This window comes from Mytilus californianus, unplaced genomic scaffold, assembly GCF_021869535.1.
Source record: "Mytilus californianus isolate M0D057914Y unplaced genomic scaffold, xbMytCali1.0.p SCAF_5, whole genome shotgun sequence".
Taxonomy (NCBI): domain Eukaryota; kingdom Metazoa; phylum Mollusca; class Bivalvia; order Mytilida; family Mytilidae; genus Mytilus; species Mytilus californianus.
This window is the reverse complement of record NW_026262701.1, coordinates 98,320,448-98,341,420: the sequence shown is the minus strand read 5'-3', so window position 1 is coordinate 98,341,420 and position 20,973 is coordinate 98,320,448. Positions and strand designations below refer to the sequence as shown.

General features: G+C 30.4%; 1 protein-coding gene across 3 annotated transcripts in view; it reads right to left on the bottom strand.

The window, feature by feature from the left end:
• LOC127700356 (calponin homology domain-containing protein DDB_G0272472-like) overlaps positions 1 to 20,587 on the bottom strand; it is a 33,203-nt gene extending 12,616 nt beyond the window's left edge. For 2 of the 3 annotated variants that reach the window (XM_052203790.1, XM_052203788.1), the window contains exons 1-5: positions 20,437 to 20,587; positions 17,786 to 18,000; positions 17,310 to 17,371; positions 10,464 to 10,590; positions 245 to 379 (exon numbers count right to left, since the gene is read on the bottom strand). In XM_052203790.1, the coding sequence (XP_052059750.1) occupies positions 245 to 379; positions 10,464 to 10,590; positions 17,310 to 17,371; positions 17,786 to 18,000; positions 20,437 to 20,458 (561 nt within the window). In that variant the 5' untranslated portion in view covers positions 20,459 to 20,587. Of the gene's footprint in view, positions 1 to 244; positions 380 to 10,463; positions 10,591 to 15,469; positions 15,593 to 17,309; positions 17,372 to 17,785; positions 18,001 to 20,436 lie in introns of those variants that run through there. The other variant, XM_052203789.1, reaches the window with a different exon arrangement.
• Between the last annotated feature and the right edge of the window lie 386 nt (positions 20,588 to 20,973).

The window sequence follows — 20,973 nt, the reverse complement described above, 5'->3', positions numbered from 1 at the left end:
TTATTTAAGATATAAAATAGACATGATTTTCTGGACAGACTGGTAAATTGATCACTTTAGGGAGATCACCATTGATGGCCAGTTAGTAAGGGAAAAATCAATGTAAAACTGATAAAACAGAACTGCATTAAAAAAAAAAAAAATTTGATACTTGAAGCTACTTTAAACCATATTTGAATTAATTTCAGTTGAAATGCTGATTCTTACTCATAATTACCCATTTTATGCTCAAATTTAAGCTTACCTCTGAAGCCCTCTTCATTGACCGTGTGTTAGATAAACTAGTCCATTCTCTTTGTAATCTTAGACCTTGGTTACTTAGATTAAAGTAATTATTGTTGGCTGCTTGTAGGATTCTTTTCTCATTTGGCTCTCCTGTCTGAAAATAACATAGGTATATCATGATAACATTTTATTATATACAGGGCTGCATACATTTGAGAGTATAATGCTAAGTATATCATAAATACCCCATAATAAACATACATATTGTAATAATTGTTATTTATGTACGTGTCATGATCAGTTGTAGCTCATATGTTGAAAAAAGTGATATTAGGTGCTGTATGAGGTTCTGATTGGGGGATCTTTATTTCTTCAGGCCTGATGGGGTCTGGATGGAGACCTTAACTTCTGTAGTCTTTATTTTTTAGGTTGTTTTTCTCTATAGTTTATGTATTTTGACCAATATTCTATATTTTAGCACACCATCAATCTCTACTCTATAAACCCCATGCACAAACTCATGTATAAAACACAACAACCGATGACATTCTATAAATAACCAATGTATTAAAGTAACAGTGCTTTAATTGCTGTTCTTTAGCATGAGAGTTGTTGGAAAGTCTTCAGTGATGAATTAAACAGCTAACACCTTTCAGAAAGACAGTACCATTACAACAATTTCATCAGTACTCTTTTAATTCATTGATATGTTTTTGAAGAAACATATTCAGAAGTATCAACAAAATGCATAAAAAACTGGTATAGTGATCCTACAATGTGTATCATTTTCACTGGCAGTCAAGACTTTAATGATCTTTTTCTAAAAAGTCGCTTGAATAATTTCACTGACAGTTGAGTTAAAACTTTCGCCATAGAAATATAAATATAGATTTTTTAAAGATGTCTCTACACATGTAACATAAACAAGAACATTGTGAACTACAGCATTCTCTGTACTAATACTATTTCGAATAGCTTTTTCAGTACTAAAGCAATATACACATAACAAAATCTACTGAAGATTTGATTTACACATTCCATAATGCCTACAAGCATGACAAGCTCTTTTCATTGTCATTCTACATGAATAATGTATAATCTTAAGATTCTTACAAACACCAATGTCATGATAGAGATAAAATTGGGAATATTCAAATTACTCCTAATAAAATATTTAATTTTTAAAATCCTCTGTTGTAATATTTGATTTACTAACTATAAACAAAACACTAAAAACCATTCTAGGCAACCACTGATAGTGAAATATAATTTAAACAATATACTCTAATGTTTTATACTGAGGTGTCTCTTATGCAAAAACATCTACTGAAACTATCACTTTAACAGACACTTGACAGTCTGTGTCACCCTTAAATCAAACAAGAAAAGTTGCATATATTTATTTTATTTCCTTATTTTGTTGATCTAATACTTGAACTTTTTAAAATTTCAATCTTCAATATTAGAAACCAAACATTTGTTGATTTTTGGAAGTGTTTGTCAAATATATCAATAAAGTTATTAAAAGTTTCTATCAGACTTTTATTTCTAAAACTTGGTTCAGTATGTGATATTTACAGTTATGAAATTATTTATTTTAAGAGGAAACTAGAAGCAAGTTTTGTCTATTATCTTTAAAACCACTATAGATAGAGAAAATTTAATGGGCAAAAATGTTCAAAATGATGAGATCTACCTACTGTCAATTAGTATTTTACCCCCTATGTTCTATTTTTTGCCATGTTGGTATGCAGACAGGGTCATCAGACACATTTTTAAATTAAGATACCCCAATAATGATTGTGGTCAAATTTGGTTAAATATGCCTGAATTGTTTCAGAAACAAGGATTTTTGTAAACGTTAACAGACAGCAGATAAGAACAACAGACACCAAGTGATTTTAAAAGCTCACACTTGCACTTTGGACCAGGTGATCTAAAAAGTATAATTTAAACTTCTTATGCCTTTTTGAGGGTGACAGCAAAAACATAGAATAAAGAATAGATGGCCTGCTGCGTAAGTGAAACAACCATTAACTGATAAAAGTATGCTGATCATTGCTTATATATACTGCAGTATATTCAAACTTGCCAAAAGGGCACATATAACGATGGCAGCATTAATACCAACTAAAAAGGGAATTTAATGTAACAGTTGATTATTCATTTACCTTGGATAAGCCAATCACATATCAGATCTATCCAAATACTTTAAGATGTTTTATAATTTATGCTTGCATTAAAATGTAATTTATAACAGAATTATCTAGCAGTTAGATAATGTGTGAAATCTATGTATTTTTACCACTCTTTACACAAGGTGGTTGGATTAAAAGTGTCAAGTTGTCCTACAAGGAAATCATGATATATGGTTTATTAGCTTAATATTTGCATGTTTTCTAAATTTTATTGACAAAAAGCACTGTTTCGTTATGAAATATCCCAGAAAACTTTATTCTTGCAGCTTTTATATATCATAGGTTAATTAACCAACAAATCTAACATAAGACCCATATTTGACAAAATACACTGTGACACGATAATTGCTTGGAAATATTTGTCTAGAAAGAACTGTTTCTGGAATCTTACCTATGATCTTATAGTTACACTTGTTTGAACACTATATCAACTTCTAGAGAACATTTTTACACACAGAACTTTTAGCATATGGCTAATTAAGACCGGAGATTATGGAAGCAAGGTCTTTATTTTTTAGGTTGTAAGAATTGTATACTGTTAAATTAACGAAAAAAAAAAAGGGAAAAAGAAAATCTGAAAGAGAATAGTCCAAGATAAACGTAATTGGTATCTTTCATACTACAAGACAGGTATACGCTTTTTTTCAATATATATATGAATTTCCATTATTAAAAGTTTTGCATTGTCAAAAAATGATTGAAAAATAAAATCAATATATAATCATTTCAGCTAATATAGATTCAAAAATATGTTTGAAAAAAATAAAAAAATAAACTTACCTACAAGAAATGAGTTTTTAGAATTGATTTTACTAATGTAGTGTTAAAATGTTTATAAATCAAATAGGTACAAGTCTAGAAATAATCTTCTGTGTATTGAATATTTTAATCACTAGGATTAAATTTAACTAGTCATTTTTCTTTAAAGTGACACATCTTATTGAAGTATGAAACCATGTTTGTTTAATTTCTCAAGACTTTTTAACAACAAAAACATTCTGATTGGCATTAAAAAACGCGAACAAATAAGTTTGACACGTTGGACTTTCAACTATAAAATATTGAAGTTAATAACAAAGAAAAGTAAAGATTATATTGCCACCTGTTGGTATTAAAGCAGAAGCCTTAGAACTTAAATGGTATCTTTAAATTTAGGGTACTAGAAACTTTGCAAATGCTAAAAACCTTCCATGATTCCAACATGTCATTTCATTTCTTAAATGTACATCTGGTTTGGATGGATGGATGGCTGTATAACGTCCAATGGCAAATTAAATGCATATTCAGGACAAGAACATGTTAATGAGATATGAATATGAACCCTGCTTTGTACTAGACTGACATGCTGAGCTGCAAATACCAATTTTACAGTTTTTGGTTTGACCCAGCTGGTGTACCAAAACCCTCAATCTAACACACTCCAGGTGAACATGCTACCACTAGACTACTAATGAGATTCATCCTGTTTGGACTGGGATGCTTAATCTGATGCCCACTGTTTGGAGAATATTGCAACACTTATTTGAGAGGTCTGTAGGTGACTCAATGCAAGATAAATTTGCCATACTCATTATAAAATTTGTTATTAAAAAAGTTCTTGACAGGAATATGTATCAACTATCTGCCACTGGACATTAGGCAAGCAATACAATAGATTACTTAAAGCTATTTCAACAGGAAAACTGACAACTCATTTAGGTAATTTAGTATTGATCTTTGATAGTGCCAGTTCAATCTGTTCGTAACTTTTCTAAACTAGGCCTGATTAAGAGCTTGACTTACAGTCTATTGTGTAAGAATGTTTCTAAACTTGGCCTGATTAAGAGCTTGACTTACAGTCTATAGTTTAAGAATGTTTCTAAACTTGGTCTGATTAAGAGCTTGACTAACAGTCTATCGTTTAAGAATGTTTCTAAACTTGGCCTGATTAAGAGCTTGACTTACAGTCTATCGTTTAAGAATGTTTCTAAACTTGGCCTGATTAAGAGCTTGACTTACAGTTTATCGTTTAAGAATGTTTCTAAACTTGGCCTGATTAAGAGTTTGACTTACAGTCTATCGTTTAAGAATGTTTCTAAACTTGGCCTGATTAAGATTGACTTACAGTCTATCGTTTAAGAATGTTTCTAAACTTGGCCTGATTAAGAGCTTGACTTACTGTCTATCGTTTAGGAATGTTTCTAAACTTGACCTGATTAAAAGCTTGACTTATAGTCTATCATTTAGGAATGTATGTTGACCTCCATCTGTCTTTATGGTTTTTGTATCATTGATATTTAACCCACATCTTTTTATTTCAATGACTTACAAGCTGCTGTTTATTTCAATGACTTACAAGCTGCTGTTTATTTCAATGACTTACAAGCTGCTGTTTATTTCAATGACTTACAAGCTGCTGTTTATTTCAATGACTTACAAGCTGCTGTTTATTTCAATGACTTACAAGCTGCTGTTTATTTCAATGACTTACAAGCTGCTGTTTATTTCAATGACTTACAAGCTGCTGTTTATTTCAATGACTTACAAGCTGCTGTTTATTTCAATGACTTACAAGCTGCTGTTTATTCCTATTGACATTGTTTTGTTAGTTTTTGTTCAGTGTTAAGGACCTCTTAGCTAGATGAACATTAACATTTTTGCACCCTGTATGATGTTTCCAGACTGATGCCCATAATAATTTGGTCTTGTGGATATCCATCTTCGTTAGCCAAGGGTTACAATCTGGTGCCCTTATCTTCAAGGGGAATGGATCTAAACCATTGGCTAGAGAAGATGCAAGTTATCTGGTCTTTTGATTGTGTTAACAAATGAGTTGGTCTCTTATTGAAGTATTCCTAAAATATCCTTTTATTCCTTCATGCCTTGACAAAGTCCCACCTTTTTCAATGTATAACTAGTTTTCTAATTTGATAAATACACTGTTTAAAGTATAAATTACAAGCCATGTGGGTAATACATCAATGACAATAGCCCAACAACACAAACAAACATAAAGTATCTAGAGGTGACAATTTCTGACATGATAATTTTTTTTTTTTTCAAATCCTTGGTGCAGCATAATTTGCTATAGGATCACTACGGACAAGTTCTACTTGGAATACAAAACTAGAGGCTCTCAAGAGCCTGTGTCGCTCACCTGATTCTACTTTGGTTTTGGAAATCATATTAAAATAGATTAAAATCATAAAATAATGAGTGAGGCCAAATTTGGTTTAATATTGGCCCTGTAATTTAATAAAAAAATCCTGGTGGCCATCTTCAACAGTAAATCAGCAACAAAGTAGCAACACTTCATCAGCACCTCATAAGAAACATTATGCCATGTTTGGTTTCATTCCATTCAGTGCACCTCTAGAAGAAGACATTTGTATGTATTTTCAATAGGGTCTTATGTTAAAGGAAGTCCCCCTGCTGGTGGCCATCGTGGATGAAGGATCGGCTTCAAAGTAACAACACTTAGTCAGCACCTCATAAGAAACATTCATGCCATGTTTGGTTTCAATCCATTCAGTGGTTCTCTAAAAGAAGACATTTGTATGTATTTCCCATAGGGTCCTTTGTTAAATACTGTCCCCAGCTGGTGGCCATCTTGGATGATGGATCGGCTTCAAAGTAACAACAATTGGTCAGCACTTCATAAGGAACATTCATGCCATGTTTGGTTTCATTCCATTCAGTGGTTCTCTAAAAGAAAACATTCGTATGTATTTCCCATAGGGTCCCATGTTAAACTAAGTCCCCTGCTGGCGGCCATCTTGGATGATGGATCGGCTTCAAAGTAACAACACTTGGTCAGCACGTCATAAAGAACATTCATGCCATGTTTGGTTTCATTCCATTCAGTGGTTCTCTAGAAGAAGTTCAAAATGTAAAATGTTAACGACGATGACGGACGCGAGTTTGTTAAACCAGATGTGTAAGTATTTGAATGAAAATTTAAAACTGAATTGTGAAAAAAATTCAAATTGATTGTACACTTTCCCATGGTAAGTACAGGGAAATACTTTGTATAAAGCCTTAATATTGATACTACATATTTATCAGCTTACTACAAAGTCTCATACTGATAGTGAAAAATCTTCAAGTGATACCACTCTGTTATTATCTTCTAAAATATACATGTATCTATCATGAAACAAGATTATTGGAAAATCCCATCACATCTATGGTAACTCAATGATGTATTGCTGTTCTTTAAATTGATCTTTGTAATGATAATAGAATAATATGGCTATACTTTACAATTGATTTAAATCATATCACCTTATATACCAGATTTGAATTATATAATTCAAATCTAACCAACTTTCAATTTTTTAAATGATCACAAAACATTTGAAGACTTAACAATAGTACTATGAAATACTTGAAAATGAATTGCACATGAAGCTTTTGTAAGCTAAGAGTTTTTGGAGTTTGAAGATCTATTAAATATCAAATATGTAATTCAATTATAATTCTAAATGTACTGTAATAACTGAGAGCTTTGAGAATGTGTCTGGGAGACCCAGACATAACGTCATGATTGCTGTAAATGGGCTGTCCATTAACAAGTGATACCAAGTAAAAAGAAAATATAGATTTTGTATAAAAGTAAATGGGTGGAGAGATAAATTCGATTGTAATGCTAACACTTGAGAATTAATGTAAAAAAAATTTACATCAAGATATTTATAAAATTAAGATAGGTGAGGCAGTTTATGCTAAAATTTAGAAGCTATTTTAGAGAATCAATTCTTAAATTAATGAAAAGGGCATAAAAGGTTGTATATCTATGATGTAGGGTTGTGTGCTTCACTTGTGATCTAATCTCCTTTTTTTTTTAAATTTTAAACAAATTAAGTGTTTTTAAAATGAAATTTTGACTTATTTAATCATGTATTAATTTATTGTTACATAATTAATGAAGTAACATGAATTTTACTCATAAGTTACAATGATAGTAAATTATCCAATTTCACATTGTCATTATCGATTTTTACTTACAAAACAAAATATAGCAACTTTGAAAAATTGAAATATAACTTTAAGAAATATCTAAATGAATTGTTAAATAAGACGTCAACATTACTGTTTTACTTGGGGCATTGGACCTCCTTTTTTTTTATTTTTATTTATTTTTTACTTTGATATGGTACTTTGTATTTAGTAAATTCAAAATTCTTAAATATTTCATTTTTTGTTAGTTATTTTTAAAATGTGTTCTTGCTCCTATTCATACGATGTTACAATAATAGTAGATGATACGTACTGTCCCTCTATTTTATGTGGAAACTAAGTTAGAGGGACAGCCCATATTTCTTACTGTTATTGTTGGACCTTACGAGTATATGAGTATATATACTCATATGGTCCTGAACATACCCACTTCACTAATGAGGGCAAATATACAAAGATATATAAAGATCCTATTGAGGATTCTTTTTAATCTATAGTACAAAGCTCCTAACCTTAAGCTCTTCATTTTTTTAGATATCATATGATAAGCAATCATGTGACAAAGGAAATCCAGAAAACCAGAAAAACAAAATTGTGTCCTTTAAAAAAAGTACAAATATAATACTACACACAGGAAACATTTCATATAAATGGTTAAAATATCCTTGATAAATCTCATTAAAAAGACAAGCTTGAAAAATTTAATACCAAATTCCTCTAACGGCAGTCCTAACAAATAAAAAGTTTAATATATAGTTCAATATTCTCTTTGAGGAGTCTCTATAAAATGTTAATGGTGCCTTTTAAATAAGATTTAAAATTTTAATTTTATAAACCATTGAACTGTGGTACTGATTTTTTTTTCATGTTTGAATATCAATAGGGCACTTGCTGAGAAAGAGTTAATATAAAATACTTATCAATTAAATATATAAGTAAACAAGATATAAACAATCTACATAGTGAATCAGATTGGAAATTTGACTAGAGCTGATAATAACAGAGATCAATGTGTATAAAACTTGTATAGCGCTAACCTCCCACTTAAAAAACGAAATATTTCTGCACTAAATTTGATAACAAGTTGATAGTCTGCATATGGTTCATCAATTCTTGAAGTGTTCTGTTTTTTAGAGGAATTTGGTTCTTGGAGAATTCTTTACATCCGGTCTATAGTACAACTAGGTTTCTCACACTGAATGACCAATTGACAAAAGCCAAAACAATCAGATAATTTCTCATGGTCACACTTCAAATGCCAAAACAATCATAATTTCTCATGGTCACACCTCAAATGCAAAAAAACAATCAGAAAATATCTCATGGTCACACCTCAAATGCCAAAACAATCAGATAATTTCTCATGGTCACACTTCAAATGCCAAAACAATCAGATAATTTCTCATGGTCACACCTCAAATGCCAAAACAATCAGATAATTTCTCATGGTCACACCTCAAATGCCAAAACAATCAGATAATTTCTCATGGTCACACCTCAAATGCCAAAACAATCAGATAATTTCTCATGGTCACACTTCAAATGACAAAAAAATCAGATAATTTCTCATGGTCACACTTCAAATGCCAAAACAATCAGATAATTTCTCATGGTCACTCTTCAAAAGCCAAAACAATCAGATAATTTCTCAAGGTCACACCTCAAATGCCAAACAATCAGATAGTATCTCATGGTCACACTTCAAATGCCAAAACAATCAGATAATTTCTCATGGTCACACCTCAAATGCTAAAACAATCAGATAATTTCTTATGGTCACACTTCAAATGCCAAAACAATAAGATAATTTCTCAGGGTCACAAGAAATTTTTCAAATATATCAAATTTTGGATTTAGTGCTTTGAATTAAAATCAAATAAGTTTTTTCTCTCTGTACAATAAAAAAGTATTATCAATACCAATAACTGGGGGTTAGATTGAACAGCTACTGAAATGTGGTCCTAAAATTACTTTTGATTTGTAAGTAAGGTCTATAGACATAATGATGAAACGTTCATTAAAACCTGTATCATTTACCCTTCACCAAAGCATATTATTGTGTAATTAAAAAAGAGGACTATCATAGCATCAATTAAACAATATTTCATGTTTTTATTAAGTTAGCTCAGTAATTGCAGAAAAAAAAATTGATACCAATTTTTACCTTCACGTTATGTCATTGACCATAGTGAGGTCGATCTGTGTGTAACGGTCAACACATTCTTATTTTAGAACTACATATTCTAATGATTATATAGGATAACAATGCATTAAACTAGCCAAGTATTGGATTTTTAGAGTAAATTGTTAATATGACCAACAAAACAAACTTAATGCTATTACTATTACTTATTGTAGATGTATTAAGTTCTGTAGTCAAACATTAGGTCTATATATATAATCAATACTGACTAATATATACTGTGTGACATGCATTTCGATTTATGAAATGGCAATTGAACAAATTTCCTATAAAATAAAAGAACAGAGTTCCAATGTCCCCCGCGTTGCACATATTTTATATTTCCAAGGGGCATAACTCTTTTAAAAAAGTCAATCGTCCACCATTATAAAACTTGTCCGAGATATTGCTGATATTAAGCTATAGATAAGTTTTATAAAAATCTGGTTAGAATTGTACCTGTGAGAGCTAACGAGGCCATATTCCATAAATTTAATATTTCCAAGGGGCATAACTCTTTAAAAAAAGTTGATCGTCACCATTATAGAACTTGTCCGCGATATTGCTGATATTAACCTATAGTATAAGTTTTATAAAAATCTGGCAAGAATTGTACCCGTGAGAGTGCTAACGAGGCCATTTTCCATAAATTCAATATTTCCAAGGGGTATAACTCTTTGAAAAATTAGTCGATCGTCCACCATTTTCGAACTTGTCCGAGATATTGCTGATATTAACCTATAGTGTAAGTTTTATAAAAATCTGGCAAGAATTGTACCCGTGAGAGCGCTAACAAGACCGGACGGACAGACGCACGCCTGGTATTTCCATGTCCCCCGCAATACGTTACACAGGGGACAAAACTGTCTGAAAGCATTGATGTTGGTTTTTTTTTGTGTTCAGCAAGCAGGCAAACTTACTAAAAAATGGTCAGATGAAATACTTTTTGCCATGTGTTTTGGTGCCATTGATTGGCTGGTGGTAGCTCTTTGCTTTTGCTGCAGTGGACTTTCATTTCTATATCTAGGTAATTTGGCAGAGTAGCTCCTGCAATGAAAATAATTTTTAAGCAGTACATTTCATGAACCAATCATTGAATTCACAGAGGACTAAATTGTGGTTTGTTTTCTTATAATGACAATTCTGTTTTATAATCTAAGATAAAATAATATAATCAACAGCACCAAAAAAAATGTGTCAATTCCTTTGACTGGCACAGAAAAATGTTTAGGTAAAAAATAACTAAAATAAAAATGTTAATGGCAGTCCTTGAATTTACATTTCATAAAAGATAAGGATAAAGTGTGAATCATTAGCAAAAAGGGGTAACCTTGTCCTTGAACAAATCTTTTAAACATACCGGAATACTCAATGAAAACAGAAATAAGATTTTAATGACAAGATAGATAAGATCACAGTAAATAATGCCCTGATTTAGATATAAACTAAGTTGTTTATATAAGTCATTTAAAATACCAAACCAATACAGGTAAACTAAGTAAGTTATGTATAATCAGGTGTTAACAGTTAACCTGATCAGGTATCCACCCTTAATGTCAGCAGTTAAAGGTCATAAGTCGTCTAATGAGATCATGTCAGTATGAGGGACTATAAAAAACTGACATGTCAGCAAGGACCTTGTTTGTACATTTTTGTGTGAGGCACAAAAAAAAAAGTTAGCACTGATGCAATCAAATCAACACATGTTACTGGGGTATTCATTTTTGTGGATTTCGTGTTACAAGCAAAACATGAAATTTAGTGCCTAATGAAATACTTATTTTTCATTGAGTTCCGATTTATAAATCTTAAATCCATGTCACTATTGTCTTGCCTTGACTAAGTTGTGAAAGTGAGACTTAGACCCGATATCTGGCAGCAGCAGCGTCAAATATGTATTGGTTTGTGATGTAGGTCAATGATATTTAGTATGAAGTTGTATACCAGGTAAGCATTGGCACATCTAATCTCCATGGAGAATTGGTCCTACACAATGTCATGTTCTATTTTGCTCAGCTTACATGTTTAAGTTGTGATCAGGTCAGTTTAAGGGGAACCACTTATGATAAGTCAAAGGTATTTGGTATGTAGTTGTATAAGCAAAGGCATTTCTCATTTCCATGGCAAATATTTGGCCCGTACTTTCAGACACAATTCAGAGACTTGAATGTTTTGCATAGTTTACATGCTGAAGTATTACCATTAGAATTTCAACATGTGCATTAATGCTATCAAAATAACATATAGGCAAGACAAGGCTCTGTGCCAACAGTTTATTCAAATTGGGAGCAACAGATACATGTTTGTGTGTATTTTGAAAATTCGATCTGACAGTTAATTTTTTACACCAGTAAAAAATTCATATCATATATTCTACCTAGATATCATATTTCGTTGAAATCTGAGAACTTTGAATGATTACGTAGTTTGTCAGAGATTGGCTGACGAACAAATTTTGAAACCGGTTATTAATTATGGATATCATGTTCTACATAGATATCAAATTTCTTTAAATCCAATCTTTTTGAATATTACATTTTGAAAATGGCGGCAAAAATTGCGTTCCAGTTCTTCTCATACTTTAGGAGATTCTGTATTCACAAAAGTCTAAATATTTTAGACTTTTAGCAACAAGAGTGCACAAGCTGAAATGTCTCTCCTGCTTTACTGTCCATTGATTTTATGTTGATAGTCCTAAATATAAAGCTTTACTACAAGTATCACATAAACTTAATATGATCCAAGAAAATGAGGTCAAGGTCAGATAATAAAAACTGGAAATACATGTAAACCTTACAATCATTCCACAAAACCTATCAGACTGTTATGTACATCATAAAATATTTCCATACACCAAATATAGTTGACCTATTGCATATAGTATTAGGAAAAAAGACCAAAACACAAAAACTTAACTTTAACCACTTAACCATGAAAATGAGGTCAAGGTCAGATGACACCTGCCAGTTGGACGTGTACACATTACAATCATTCCATACACCAAATTTAGTAGACCTAATGCTTATAGTATCTGGGATATGGACTTGACCATGAAAACTTAACCTTGTTCACTGATCCATGAAATGAGGTCGAGGTCAGGTGAAAACTGTCTGAAAGGTATGAAAACCTTGCAAGGTATGCACATACTAAATACAGTTATTCTATTACTCATAATAAGAGAGAAATTAACATTACAAAAAATCTTAACTTTTTTCAAGTAGTCACTGTCCTGAACCATGAAAATGAGGTCAAGGACAATGGATATATGACAGACGGAAACTTCATAACAAAAGGCATCTATAAACAAAGTATGAAGCATCCAGGTCTTCTACCTTCTGAAATATAAAGCTTTTAAGTAGTTAGTTAACTCTGCTGTTGCCGCCACCGGATCACTATTCCTATGTCTCGCTTTCTGCGACAGAAGTCGCAGGCTCAACAAAAAACTAAGTTTTTACCAAAATTAAATTTACAAAGTTTCACAAAAAGATGATAAATACTTAATTTTTGACATTGGGAATACATTTGACATAGCATATTAAATATAAAAATAAAAAGATGTGGTATGACTGCCAATGAGACAACTCTCCACCAGAGACAAAATGACATGAAAATTTAACAACTATAGGTCACTTTATGGCCTTTAATAATGAGCAAAACCCATACCTTTTTATATATATATCAATTTTCTGAAAATCCAAGCAATAAAAAATGTTTCTAAAAATTAACAAAAAAATAACATGCACATCTTAAGAAACATATGAGGCTCAATACCTGCACAAAATTCTTTTCTAGTCCTCTTACTCTTAGAGATTTTGCATTGAAAGTATTCATAAAATTTGTGATTTAAAAAAAAGAAAAAAAAATTTCATCAAAAATCAATTTTCACAAAAAAAATAAAAACAAAAGAAGAATGTGTCTGAGGACATGAATGCTCCCACTCAAGCTTTGCAATATTGAATTAAAAAAAGGGCATAACTCCAGAATGGTAAATGACTCACAACCTAAATTCTAACTTTGTCTGCTTGTTGTGATTCTTAGCATTGTGTATGAGTTTCATAAAATTTGGATGAGGCAAACTTAAGTTAGAGTGAAGAAACGTAAATGGGACAGACGGAAGGACAGATGGACGAACCGTCAAGGTAACACTTAATGCCCCTGTTGCCTATGGTAGGGGCATAAAAAAAATACATCTACATAATATGCTCGACAACTGTGGAAATCTCATTGGCATCCTTATCATATTTTTTTAGTCTTATTGTTAACAGACAGGCTATTCTAGAAATCACGTATATGTATGTGATAATTTGGTAATGAAACCTTCCAGGACACCTAAAATCCCTTCGGTTTAATCCACCATTTTCTACTTAAGGAAATGCCTGTACCCAGTCAGGAATATGACAGTTGTTTTCCATTCGTTTAATGTGTTTGAGTTTTTTGATTTTGTCATTTGTTAAGGGACTTTCCTTTTGAATTTTCCTTAGAGTTCGATATTTTTGTTATTTTACTTTTTCATGGTACAAGAACTTTTAAAATTCAGTACACTTATCACTTATTATTCTACAGAAAGAAGTTCAGTCTTGTCTTTTGTTTGTTTTGTTTTGTTTGTGTTTAACGTCAGTTTCATCGCCCATGGCTATATATCATGGCAGACAGTTTTTATTTATGGAGGAAGCCTGAGTACCTGGAGAGAACCAGACCTACAACAGGAAAACTAGCAATCCTTGTCAATCAGATCAGAATCAAACACACCTCACCACAAGCAGGGTTTAAACTCATAACCTGAAAGTTGACAGGCTAGCATTCACTTCAGTCTTGGTATTATAAGCCATGACATTTACATAGAAAATTCCAGTAACGTAATAAATTGTAAAGCTGGTAAATGGATAAAGTACAAAACATCAAAGTTTGACAGGAGTTTAAAGGTAATTCCCAGACAATTTAAATTTAAAAAAAATCTGTGTTTATCATGTACAAAGGAAGTTAATTAATTTTTTAGTGTATTTGAACTAATTGGTTTATTCCCAACAATGTTTACAGATTATTATCGGTAATATCACTGTTATCTGGCTCTGCTTATTTATATAAAAGGTCTTGATGATTAAAAAAACAAACCAAAACAAACTGAATGGGTTAGACACATGTCAATTGGTATATATTTAGTCACATGATCTGCTTTGGTTTCATATCATTCTTTTTAAAAATATTTTGCTTTAGAGATAATATTTCATTCAATCACATGAAAATTTCAGTTCTTTGTAATATAACAAAGACAACTTTCAGTTTGTAGTTTAATTTTATTATCTATCTTTTAACTGCAAGAAAACTATATTAAAGTAAATCTGAATGTCACAAAATTGTCTTTTTACACCAAAAATCAATGTTTTTCAAATAGTTTGCTTCTTATATGTTAAGTGGTTACTGGTAAATTCCTGTCAATGTATACTTGAGGCGCTCTTTTCACCATGCTATTCAATTTTTATTCATAAAATGTTACAATTTACAAGGATTTGTATAGTGACATTACAAATCCTTGCAATATATAAAGTGATTAAAATAATATACAAAAGGAATTGTACTTGACTAATATTTTAACATTTTTATTCTAAAGTACAGACTGCCTCTTTCTACAAGAGCATTAAATTTCTTTTTAACCTTTTATTTTTATGTTGAGTTAACATTGCCAAAAAACACCAAAAGAAAATAAGATTACAACGTATTCTCCCAATAGCATGACTTTAACAATTATATTAATTCTGTTTTTCAATACCCCATGTTATAATCAGTTAAACCATTTATAATTATTCTTCCCTTACAAGGCTCATACATTAAAAAGAACTATTTAACAATTATGAATGGTGTTAGATTTCTTTTTTCATAATATCTGTAAAATATTCTCAGGTTTTAAATGATAAAAATTATAACTTACATTATGTAAATGTTAATCCTATCTATTTACAGAGTATGTAAACAAGCCTCATAGTCACAAGCACAGGGGATATTGGAAGTCGGTTTAATACGACTGCTGCCAATAAGCCTCTGCCAGACAATGGTAAATGTTTGAATTTAAAATACCAATAAGAAATTTAAATGCCTTTTTAACAGATGTAAAGCAGATATAAATGTTGATCAATTTTTCAATATATTGCAATGAGTTGAATCATTAATCGTGAAGGGAAAAAAAGTCACAGATAAAATAACTTCATTTAATTTTTTTTTCAAAATTATTGACATTGATCATTGATCATGTTGATACATGAAAAAGCACTCATGAAAAAGCGTTGTGCACAATACATGTTACAAGATATCTTGCAACATTGCTGAATAATTGAACACCAACATGAACAGGCATAAAGTAATGATAATTCATTTTTCACCAAACAAAAAATTTAATAGATATGTTAAATAAATAAATTAACTTAAAAAAACACTAAATTATACACTTTAGTTACAACTAATTTATACAATAATTGCATGCAGGTAATAGTTTTCATGCAGGAAAGGACAAAAACTTTGCTTGTAATAATTTATTTAGATTTTCATACTCACACAATGCACTTTTGTATCAAAGTCCTTAAAATGACTATCTTATGATTTTGCTTGTTTCAGATTATTTCACAAATATTGGTGAATATCATCTACATGTATCATAGAATATCAATTGCACCAATGCAAGCTTGTTCATCATATTATTCTCATGTCAATTAGCACCAATATGTGTACAATAGCAACATAGCAAAGGGTTTGATTGGAGGTTCAATTACTATATTGATTGTTCCTTACTTAATGTCCAGTGGAAAATATTTCATGCATATTACGGTCAATTTAATGAATTGAGATAATGACTTTAAAAATAGATTAGGAAATAATTACTGTTAATTTTTTTTTAACAAACAAGGAAAAATAAATTAAAGAACTGAAAAGTGACCAATTAAAAATCAGTGAATACTGAAAAATGGACAATTATAGAATAGCGAAAACATAATAAGCCAGCACTGATCATGCTGATAGAGATGAATAAATCACAATCAATTTAAGTATGTTCCTATAAAAAATCCTAGCAAATGTCGAGATGAATTGAAAAAACATTTACATACACAGGTCACCATATTTGTTTACTCCACTATTAGGGCATTTAGACTACAATGAACTTTCAGTTTAAAACAAGATTAAAAGGAAGACAATTAAGCAAAGACTGATTTATCAGTGTGTCTCTATTCAATTTTCATATGGCCGTGCAAAAAGCTTATACATTGAACTTGAAAAATTATCCTTGTTGACAGTATTAACCAGACACATTAAAGGAAATTAAATAGTTTTATTCATTTGCAGATGCAGTGATAATTTTATTCTTGTTTAGAAATTCCAACAGGGAGCACATTTTAAATTTTATATAACATCTTAATGATTGTGAAAGTGACATGTCCACCATGTAGTTTAGAAGGAATAGGATAATAAAGAAAATGAAGGCCTGTGGCTGAAATGTTTTAAAAAATGATTTAATTATTACAATAATGTTAAAATTTTAGGCAGATTAGCTTTTGTCTTCAATATCGCCTAGTTTACACGTAATGTCATTACAATTACTTTAATTTCTCAAAATATCCTGTCTTTCCTCCAATCAGATGCCAAATGTAATGTGCTATAAAGCTTTTGTAAATTTCTGACACTTAACTTGCAATCTTACCAACAAACTTGAACTTGACATTTAAACTTATTCTTTTAACCAAGGACAGACTTCACAGTAAGATATAAACAGTTGAACTTACCCTTGTGTTAAGAAGGTCTTCTCTGGTCCATAATAGTTGTCAGGTGATGATGTATTATCAACCTTTCAAAGAAAGATATACAAGGACATTAAAGATCACATTCAAATGTAAACACTACTTTAAACAAGAGAATCAGAAATCTTAGTTTTTTTTTTTTTTTTTCTTTTTCTTGTTTTGTTTTGTTCATTTTTGCTATTGTTGGGTTTGTTTCATTTTAATTTTTTTTTCTATTTTTTTACAAAAGAGTTGGCCCAAATGAGGTTTTCTCTCCTGATTATTTGTGATTTATTTAAATTTTTAGTATTTGATTTCAAGGCTGTGTTGGTACCTTGAAAAATGCCAGTTTAAACTTCAAATTTCCACTCAAACATTATAACATTCAAAAGAATCGAAATTAATAATATGGTGCTGTTTTTCTCAAGAGCTAAGAATGATGTAGAAGTGGGGAAATAGATTAATGTTTACTTCATACTCACCAGATCTGTAAGTTTTGCTGGATGTGAATGACTTCCACTGTAGACATGATTTGATTTTCTCATAGGCACTCCTCGTGGACTCAGTACAAATGATTTAGAATGGACAGAATTGTATGCTGGGTAATTAAGAGGGATTCCATTTCTGTCTACTACTCGCAGGGTTTCTAGACCTGGATACACTACTTTCTTGAAAACTCTCTCTGTAGCTCGAACATCTACCATTAAAAATTATATATAAATCCACACAATCATCTAACTGAAAATATTCTGTATCTTACATAAAAAGTTGAATTCTCATAACTTAGGAATAATCTAATTCCTTTGAAGTGAATTTCTAACATTGTTGAATTCCATTTTTGTGCAAATTCATTTTTATGAGCATTCGCTCCCTACACAATCTTTTTTCAATTCTGCATATTGTATCAAAATCTCTTCAATGTGGATTTAAAATCAATCTAATAGCATGAACACAAAAATGATAAATAAAATATTCATGCATTTATGCATGGACAAATGAATGTTTAGGAATTGTCAATTCTCATTTAGTTTATTGAGGTTAAAGGCAAGGTTTACATACATAAATAATAATAATACATAATTTCAGGTTGAAAGAAACCGTAGTGCCAGGTCACACAAATTAAAAAAGGTTCACATCAACCATACATGTTTGCATGCTTCTGCATTTTTCAATTAATAATATCAATCAAAAGTTGAAAAGCACGTACCTAGAGAAAAAAAAAAGCAAAATCTTTCTAAGATGACATATCAAATACTGAAGAAGAACAAACATCCATGAATATACTATAGGTTACCATTTGAAATTGATTAAAGACTGAATTCAAAGAAAATGAGAATATACATAAAAAATTAACAAGAATGTGTCCATAGTACACGGATGGCCCACTCGCACTATCATTTTCTATGTTCAGTGGACCGTGAAATTGGGGTCAAAACTCTAATTTGGCATTAAAATTAGAAAGATCATATCATAGGGAACATGTGTACTAAGTTTCAAGTTGATTGGACTTCAACTTCATCAAAAACTACCTTGACCAAAAACTTTAACCTGAGGCGGGACAGACAGACAAACAGACGGACGCATAGACTGAAAAACATAATGCCCCTCTACTATCGTAGGTGGGGCATAAAAATATTGAAAAATTTGTTATATTTTCAATATGCATGCATTCCATGTGATGATGAAATTTAAGTTTAGAGGTCAGTAGCAAGAATTGCTACACATACAATGTACATTGTAGCAAGTAAATAATCTTTGACAAATTATAAATGATTATTTTGATAAAATGTAAAACAACATTAAATCCCAAAGCAGTGAAATACATTGTAGTCTGTACATGTATGTAGTTCAGGTAAAGTCTAATAATGACAATCATGAAAATTTACTATTGAAGGCAGATCTTTGAAAAAATCTGTTTAATTTCTTTAACATTTTTATGGAGATTTTGAACCTGGCATATTGTATCTAAAACATTGACCTGAGAATAATTTTTTTGTTTGTTATTCATGTTGTTGAGTAGACAGGTTATAACTTTTTGATAAGGGTATAACAGCCAAAAAAAAAACACTTTTTTAACTCATTTTGTCTTAGTTTACTATGACTTGACTGTAAGTGTTGCTCTTCGCCCTATATTGCAGTTCATTCAAAATTCTGACCAAATTGCAATTTGTTTTATTAAATCAAATTGTTCATCTGGTCAGAAATTTTAACCAATTACTGTAAAAAACCACAGTATAATGGTACTTGCATGCATGTATTAACTTCTTGCTTTGAAACAAAATTTAGAAAAAAAAAAAAAACAAAACCATAGTATTTTCTGAAAATTTCATACTTTTTTCATAAATTATTGGGTTATAAAAGCATGATTTCTAGTTTCACCACACAAAATATTATGCTTTTATGACTATTTATGCTTAATCAATTTCTTAATATAAACCCATTATGTGCTGTTTAATATGGAGGAACAAGACCAGCATAGTTTAAAATAAAAAATGTATTGAAATAAAATAGTTTTCACTTTTCAAATGTCATGTATGTCTTAGACAACATTTAAATGGTTTAAAATTAACTTTTAGATAAGTTTTTTGACATTAACATTTACCTAGCTCACTATAAATAAATAAGTTTTAAGCGATATTATTGTATAAATCATTCTTGTGAAATGAAGCAGATATATAAACAAAATGAAAACTATCACATAAAATACCACCTTCTATTATCTTTCTTAAAAGGAATTGTTCATATGTATCCATGTTGAAATAAATATATTTATCCAAGGATTTGTATAGTCTTACTATACAAATTCTTGATTTACCTATCGCCCAAGTGCGTTAAATATTTAATTTAAAAATCAAGATTTGTGACATTTGTTAGCGATAAAAATCTGATAATAAAAACCTTATTTCAGATACTTGATTTGTCAAAATTATTGAATAATACATCCAATTTATGCATATATATTTAAATTTCATATCATTTAAAATCGATTTGGTGTAACTTGTACAAGTGATCACAAGTCAAAAACTTTTTTAAATCCTCTAATTCAATGATTAAAGTCTAAATTTCGTCTGCAAGTTTAATACCTATCAATGATTAAAAAAAAAAATCCATTTTTATCATTTTATGGTCTTACCACTGTTCCGTTGTGTTTCCATAACAGCATCTCGTGAATTTATATGAAAAAGGTACAAAATAAATAGCCTTGTTACAAAAGCATTCACATTTTTACTATAATGGATTAAATGAAAGGCTAACAAATCTGAACAATGCCGCGGAAAGCCATGTGTTTATAAGTGACGTCACTGTAACTAAGTTGAAAGTGAATTTCCGGTAACTTTCACTTTCACTTTGACCTAACACGTGTATGTTTCGGAAAGATAAATAAACATTTCAGTTTATCAGAGACAACTAATAATAATAATAATGTATAAGTTTACAGTTTGGTAGCTGACTGTTTGATATTATTTGATTAAAAACGGGAAAATATTTAATTATTTTCAGTTCTGTCAGTATATTTGAGAATCTGTAATACAAATATTAAATTAAAGAAATGTGATATAATTAATTGACAGTGAGACAACCATCAGAACAGAAATTTCAGAAATAAAATGAACAAGAATGGTATTTTTTAGTTTGTAAAAAAAGATATTAACAGATTATTTTTTTAGTC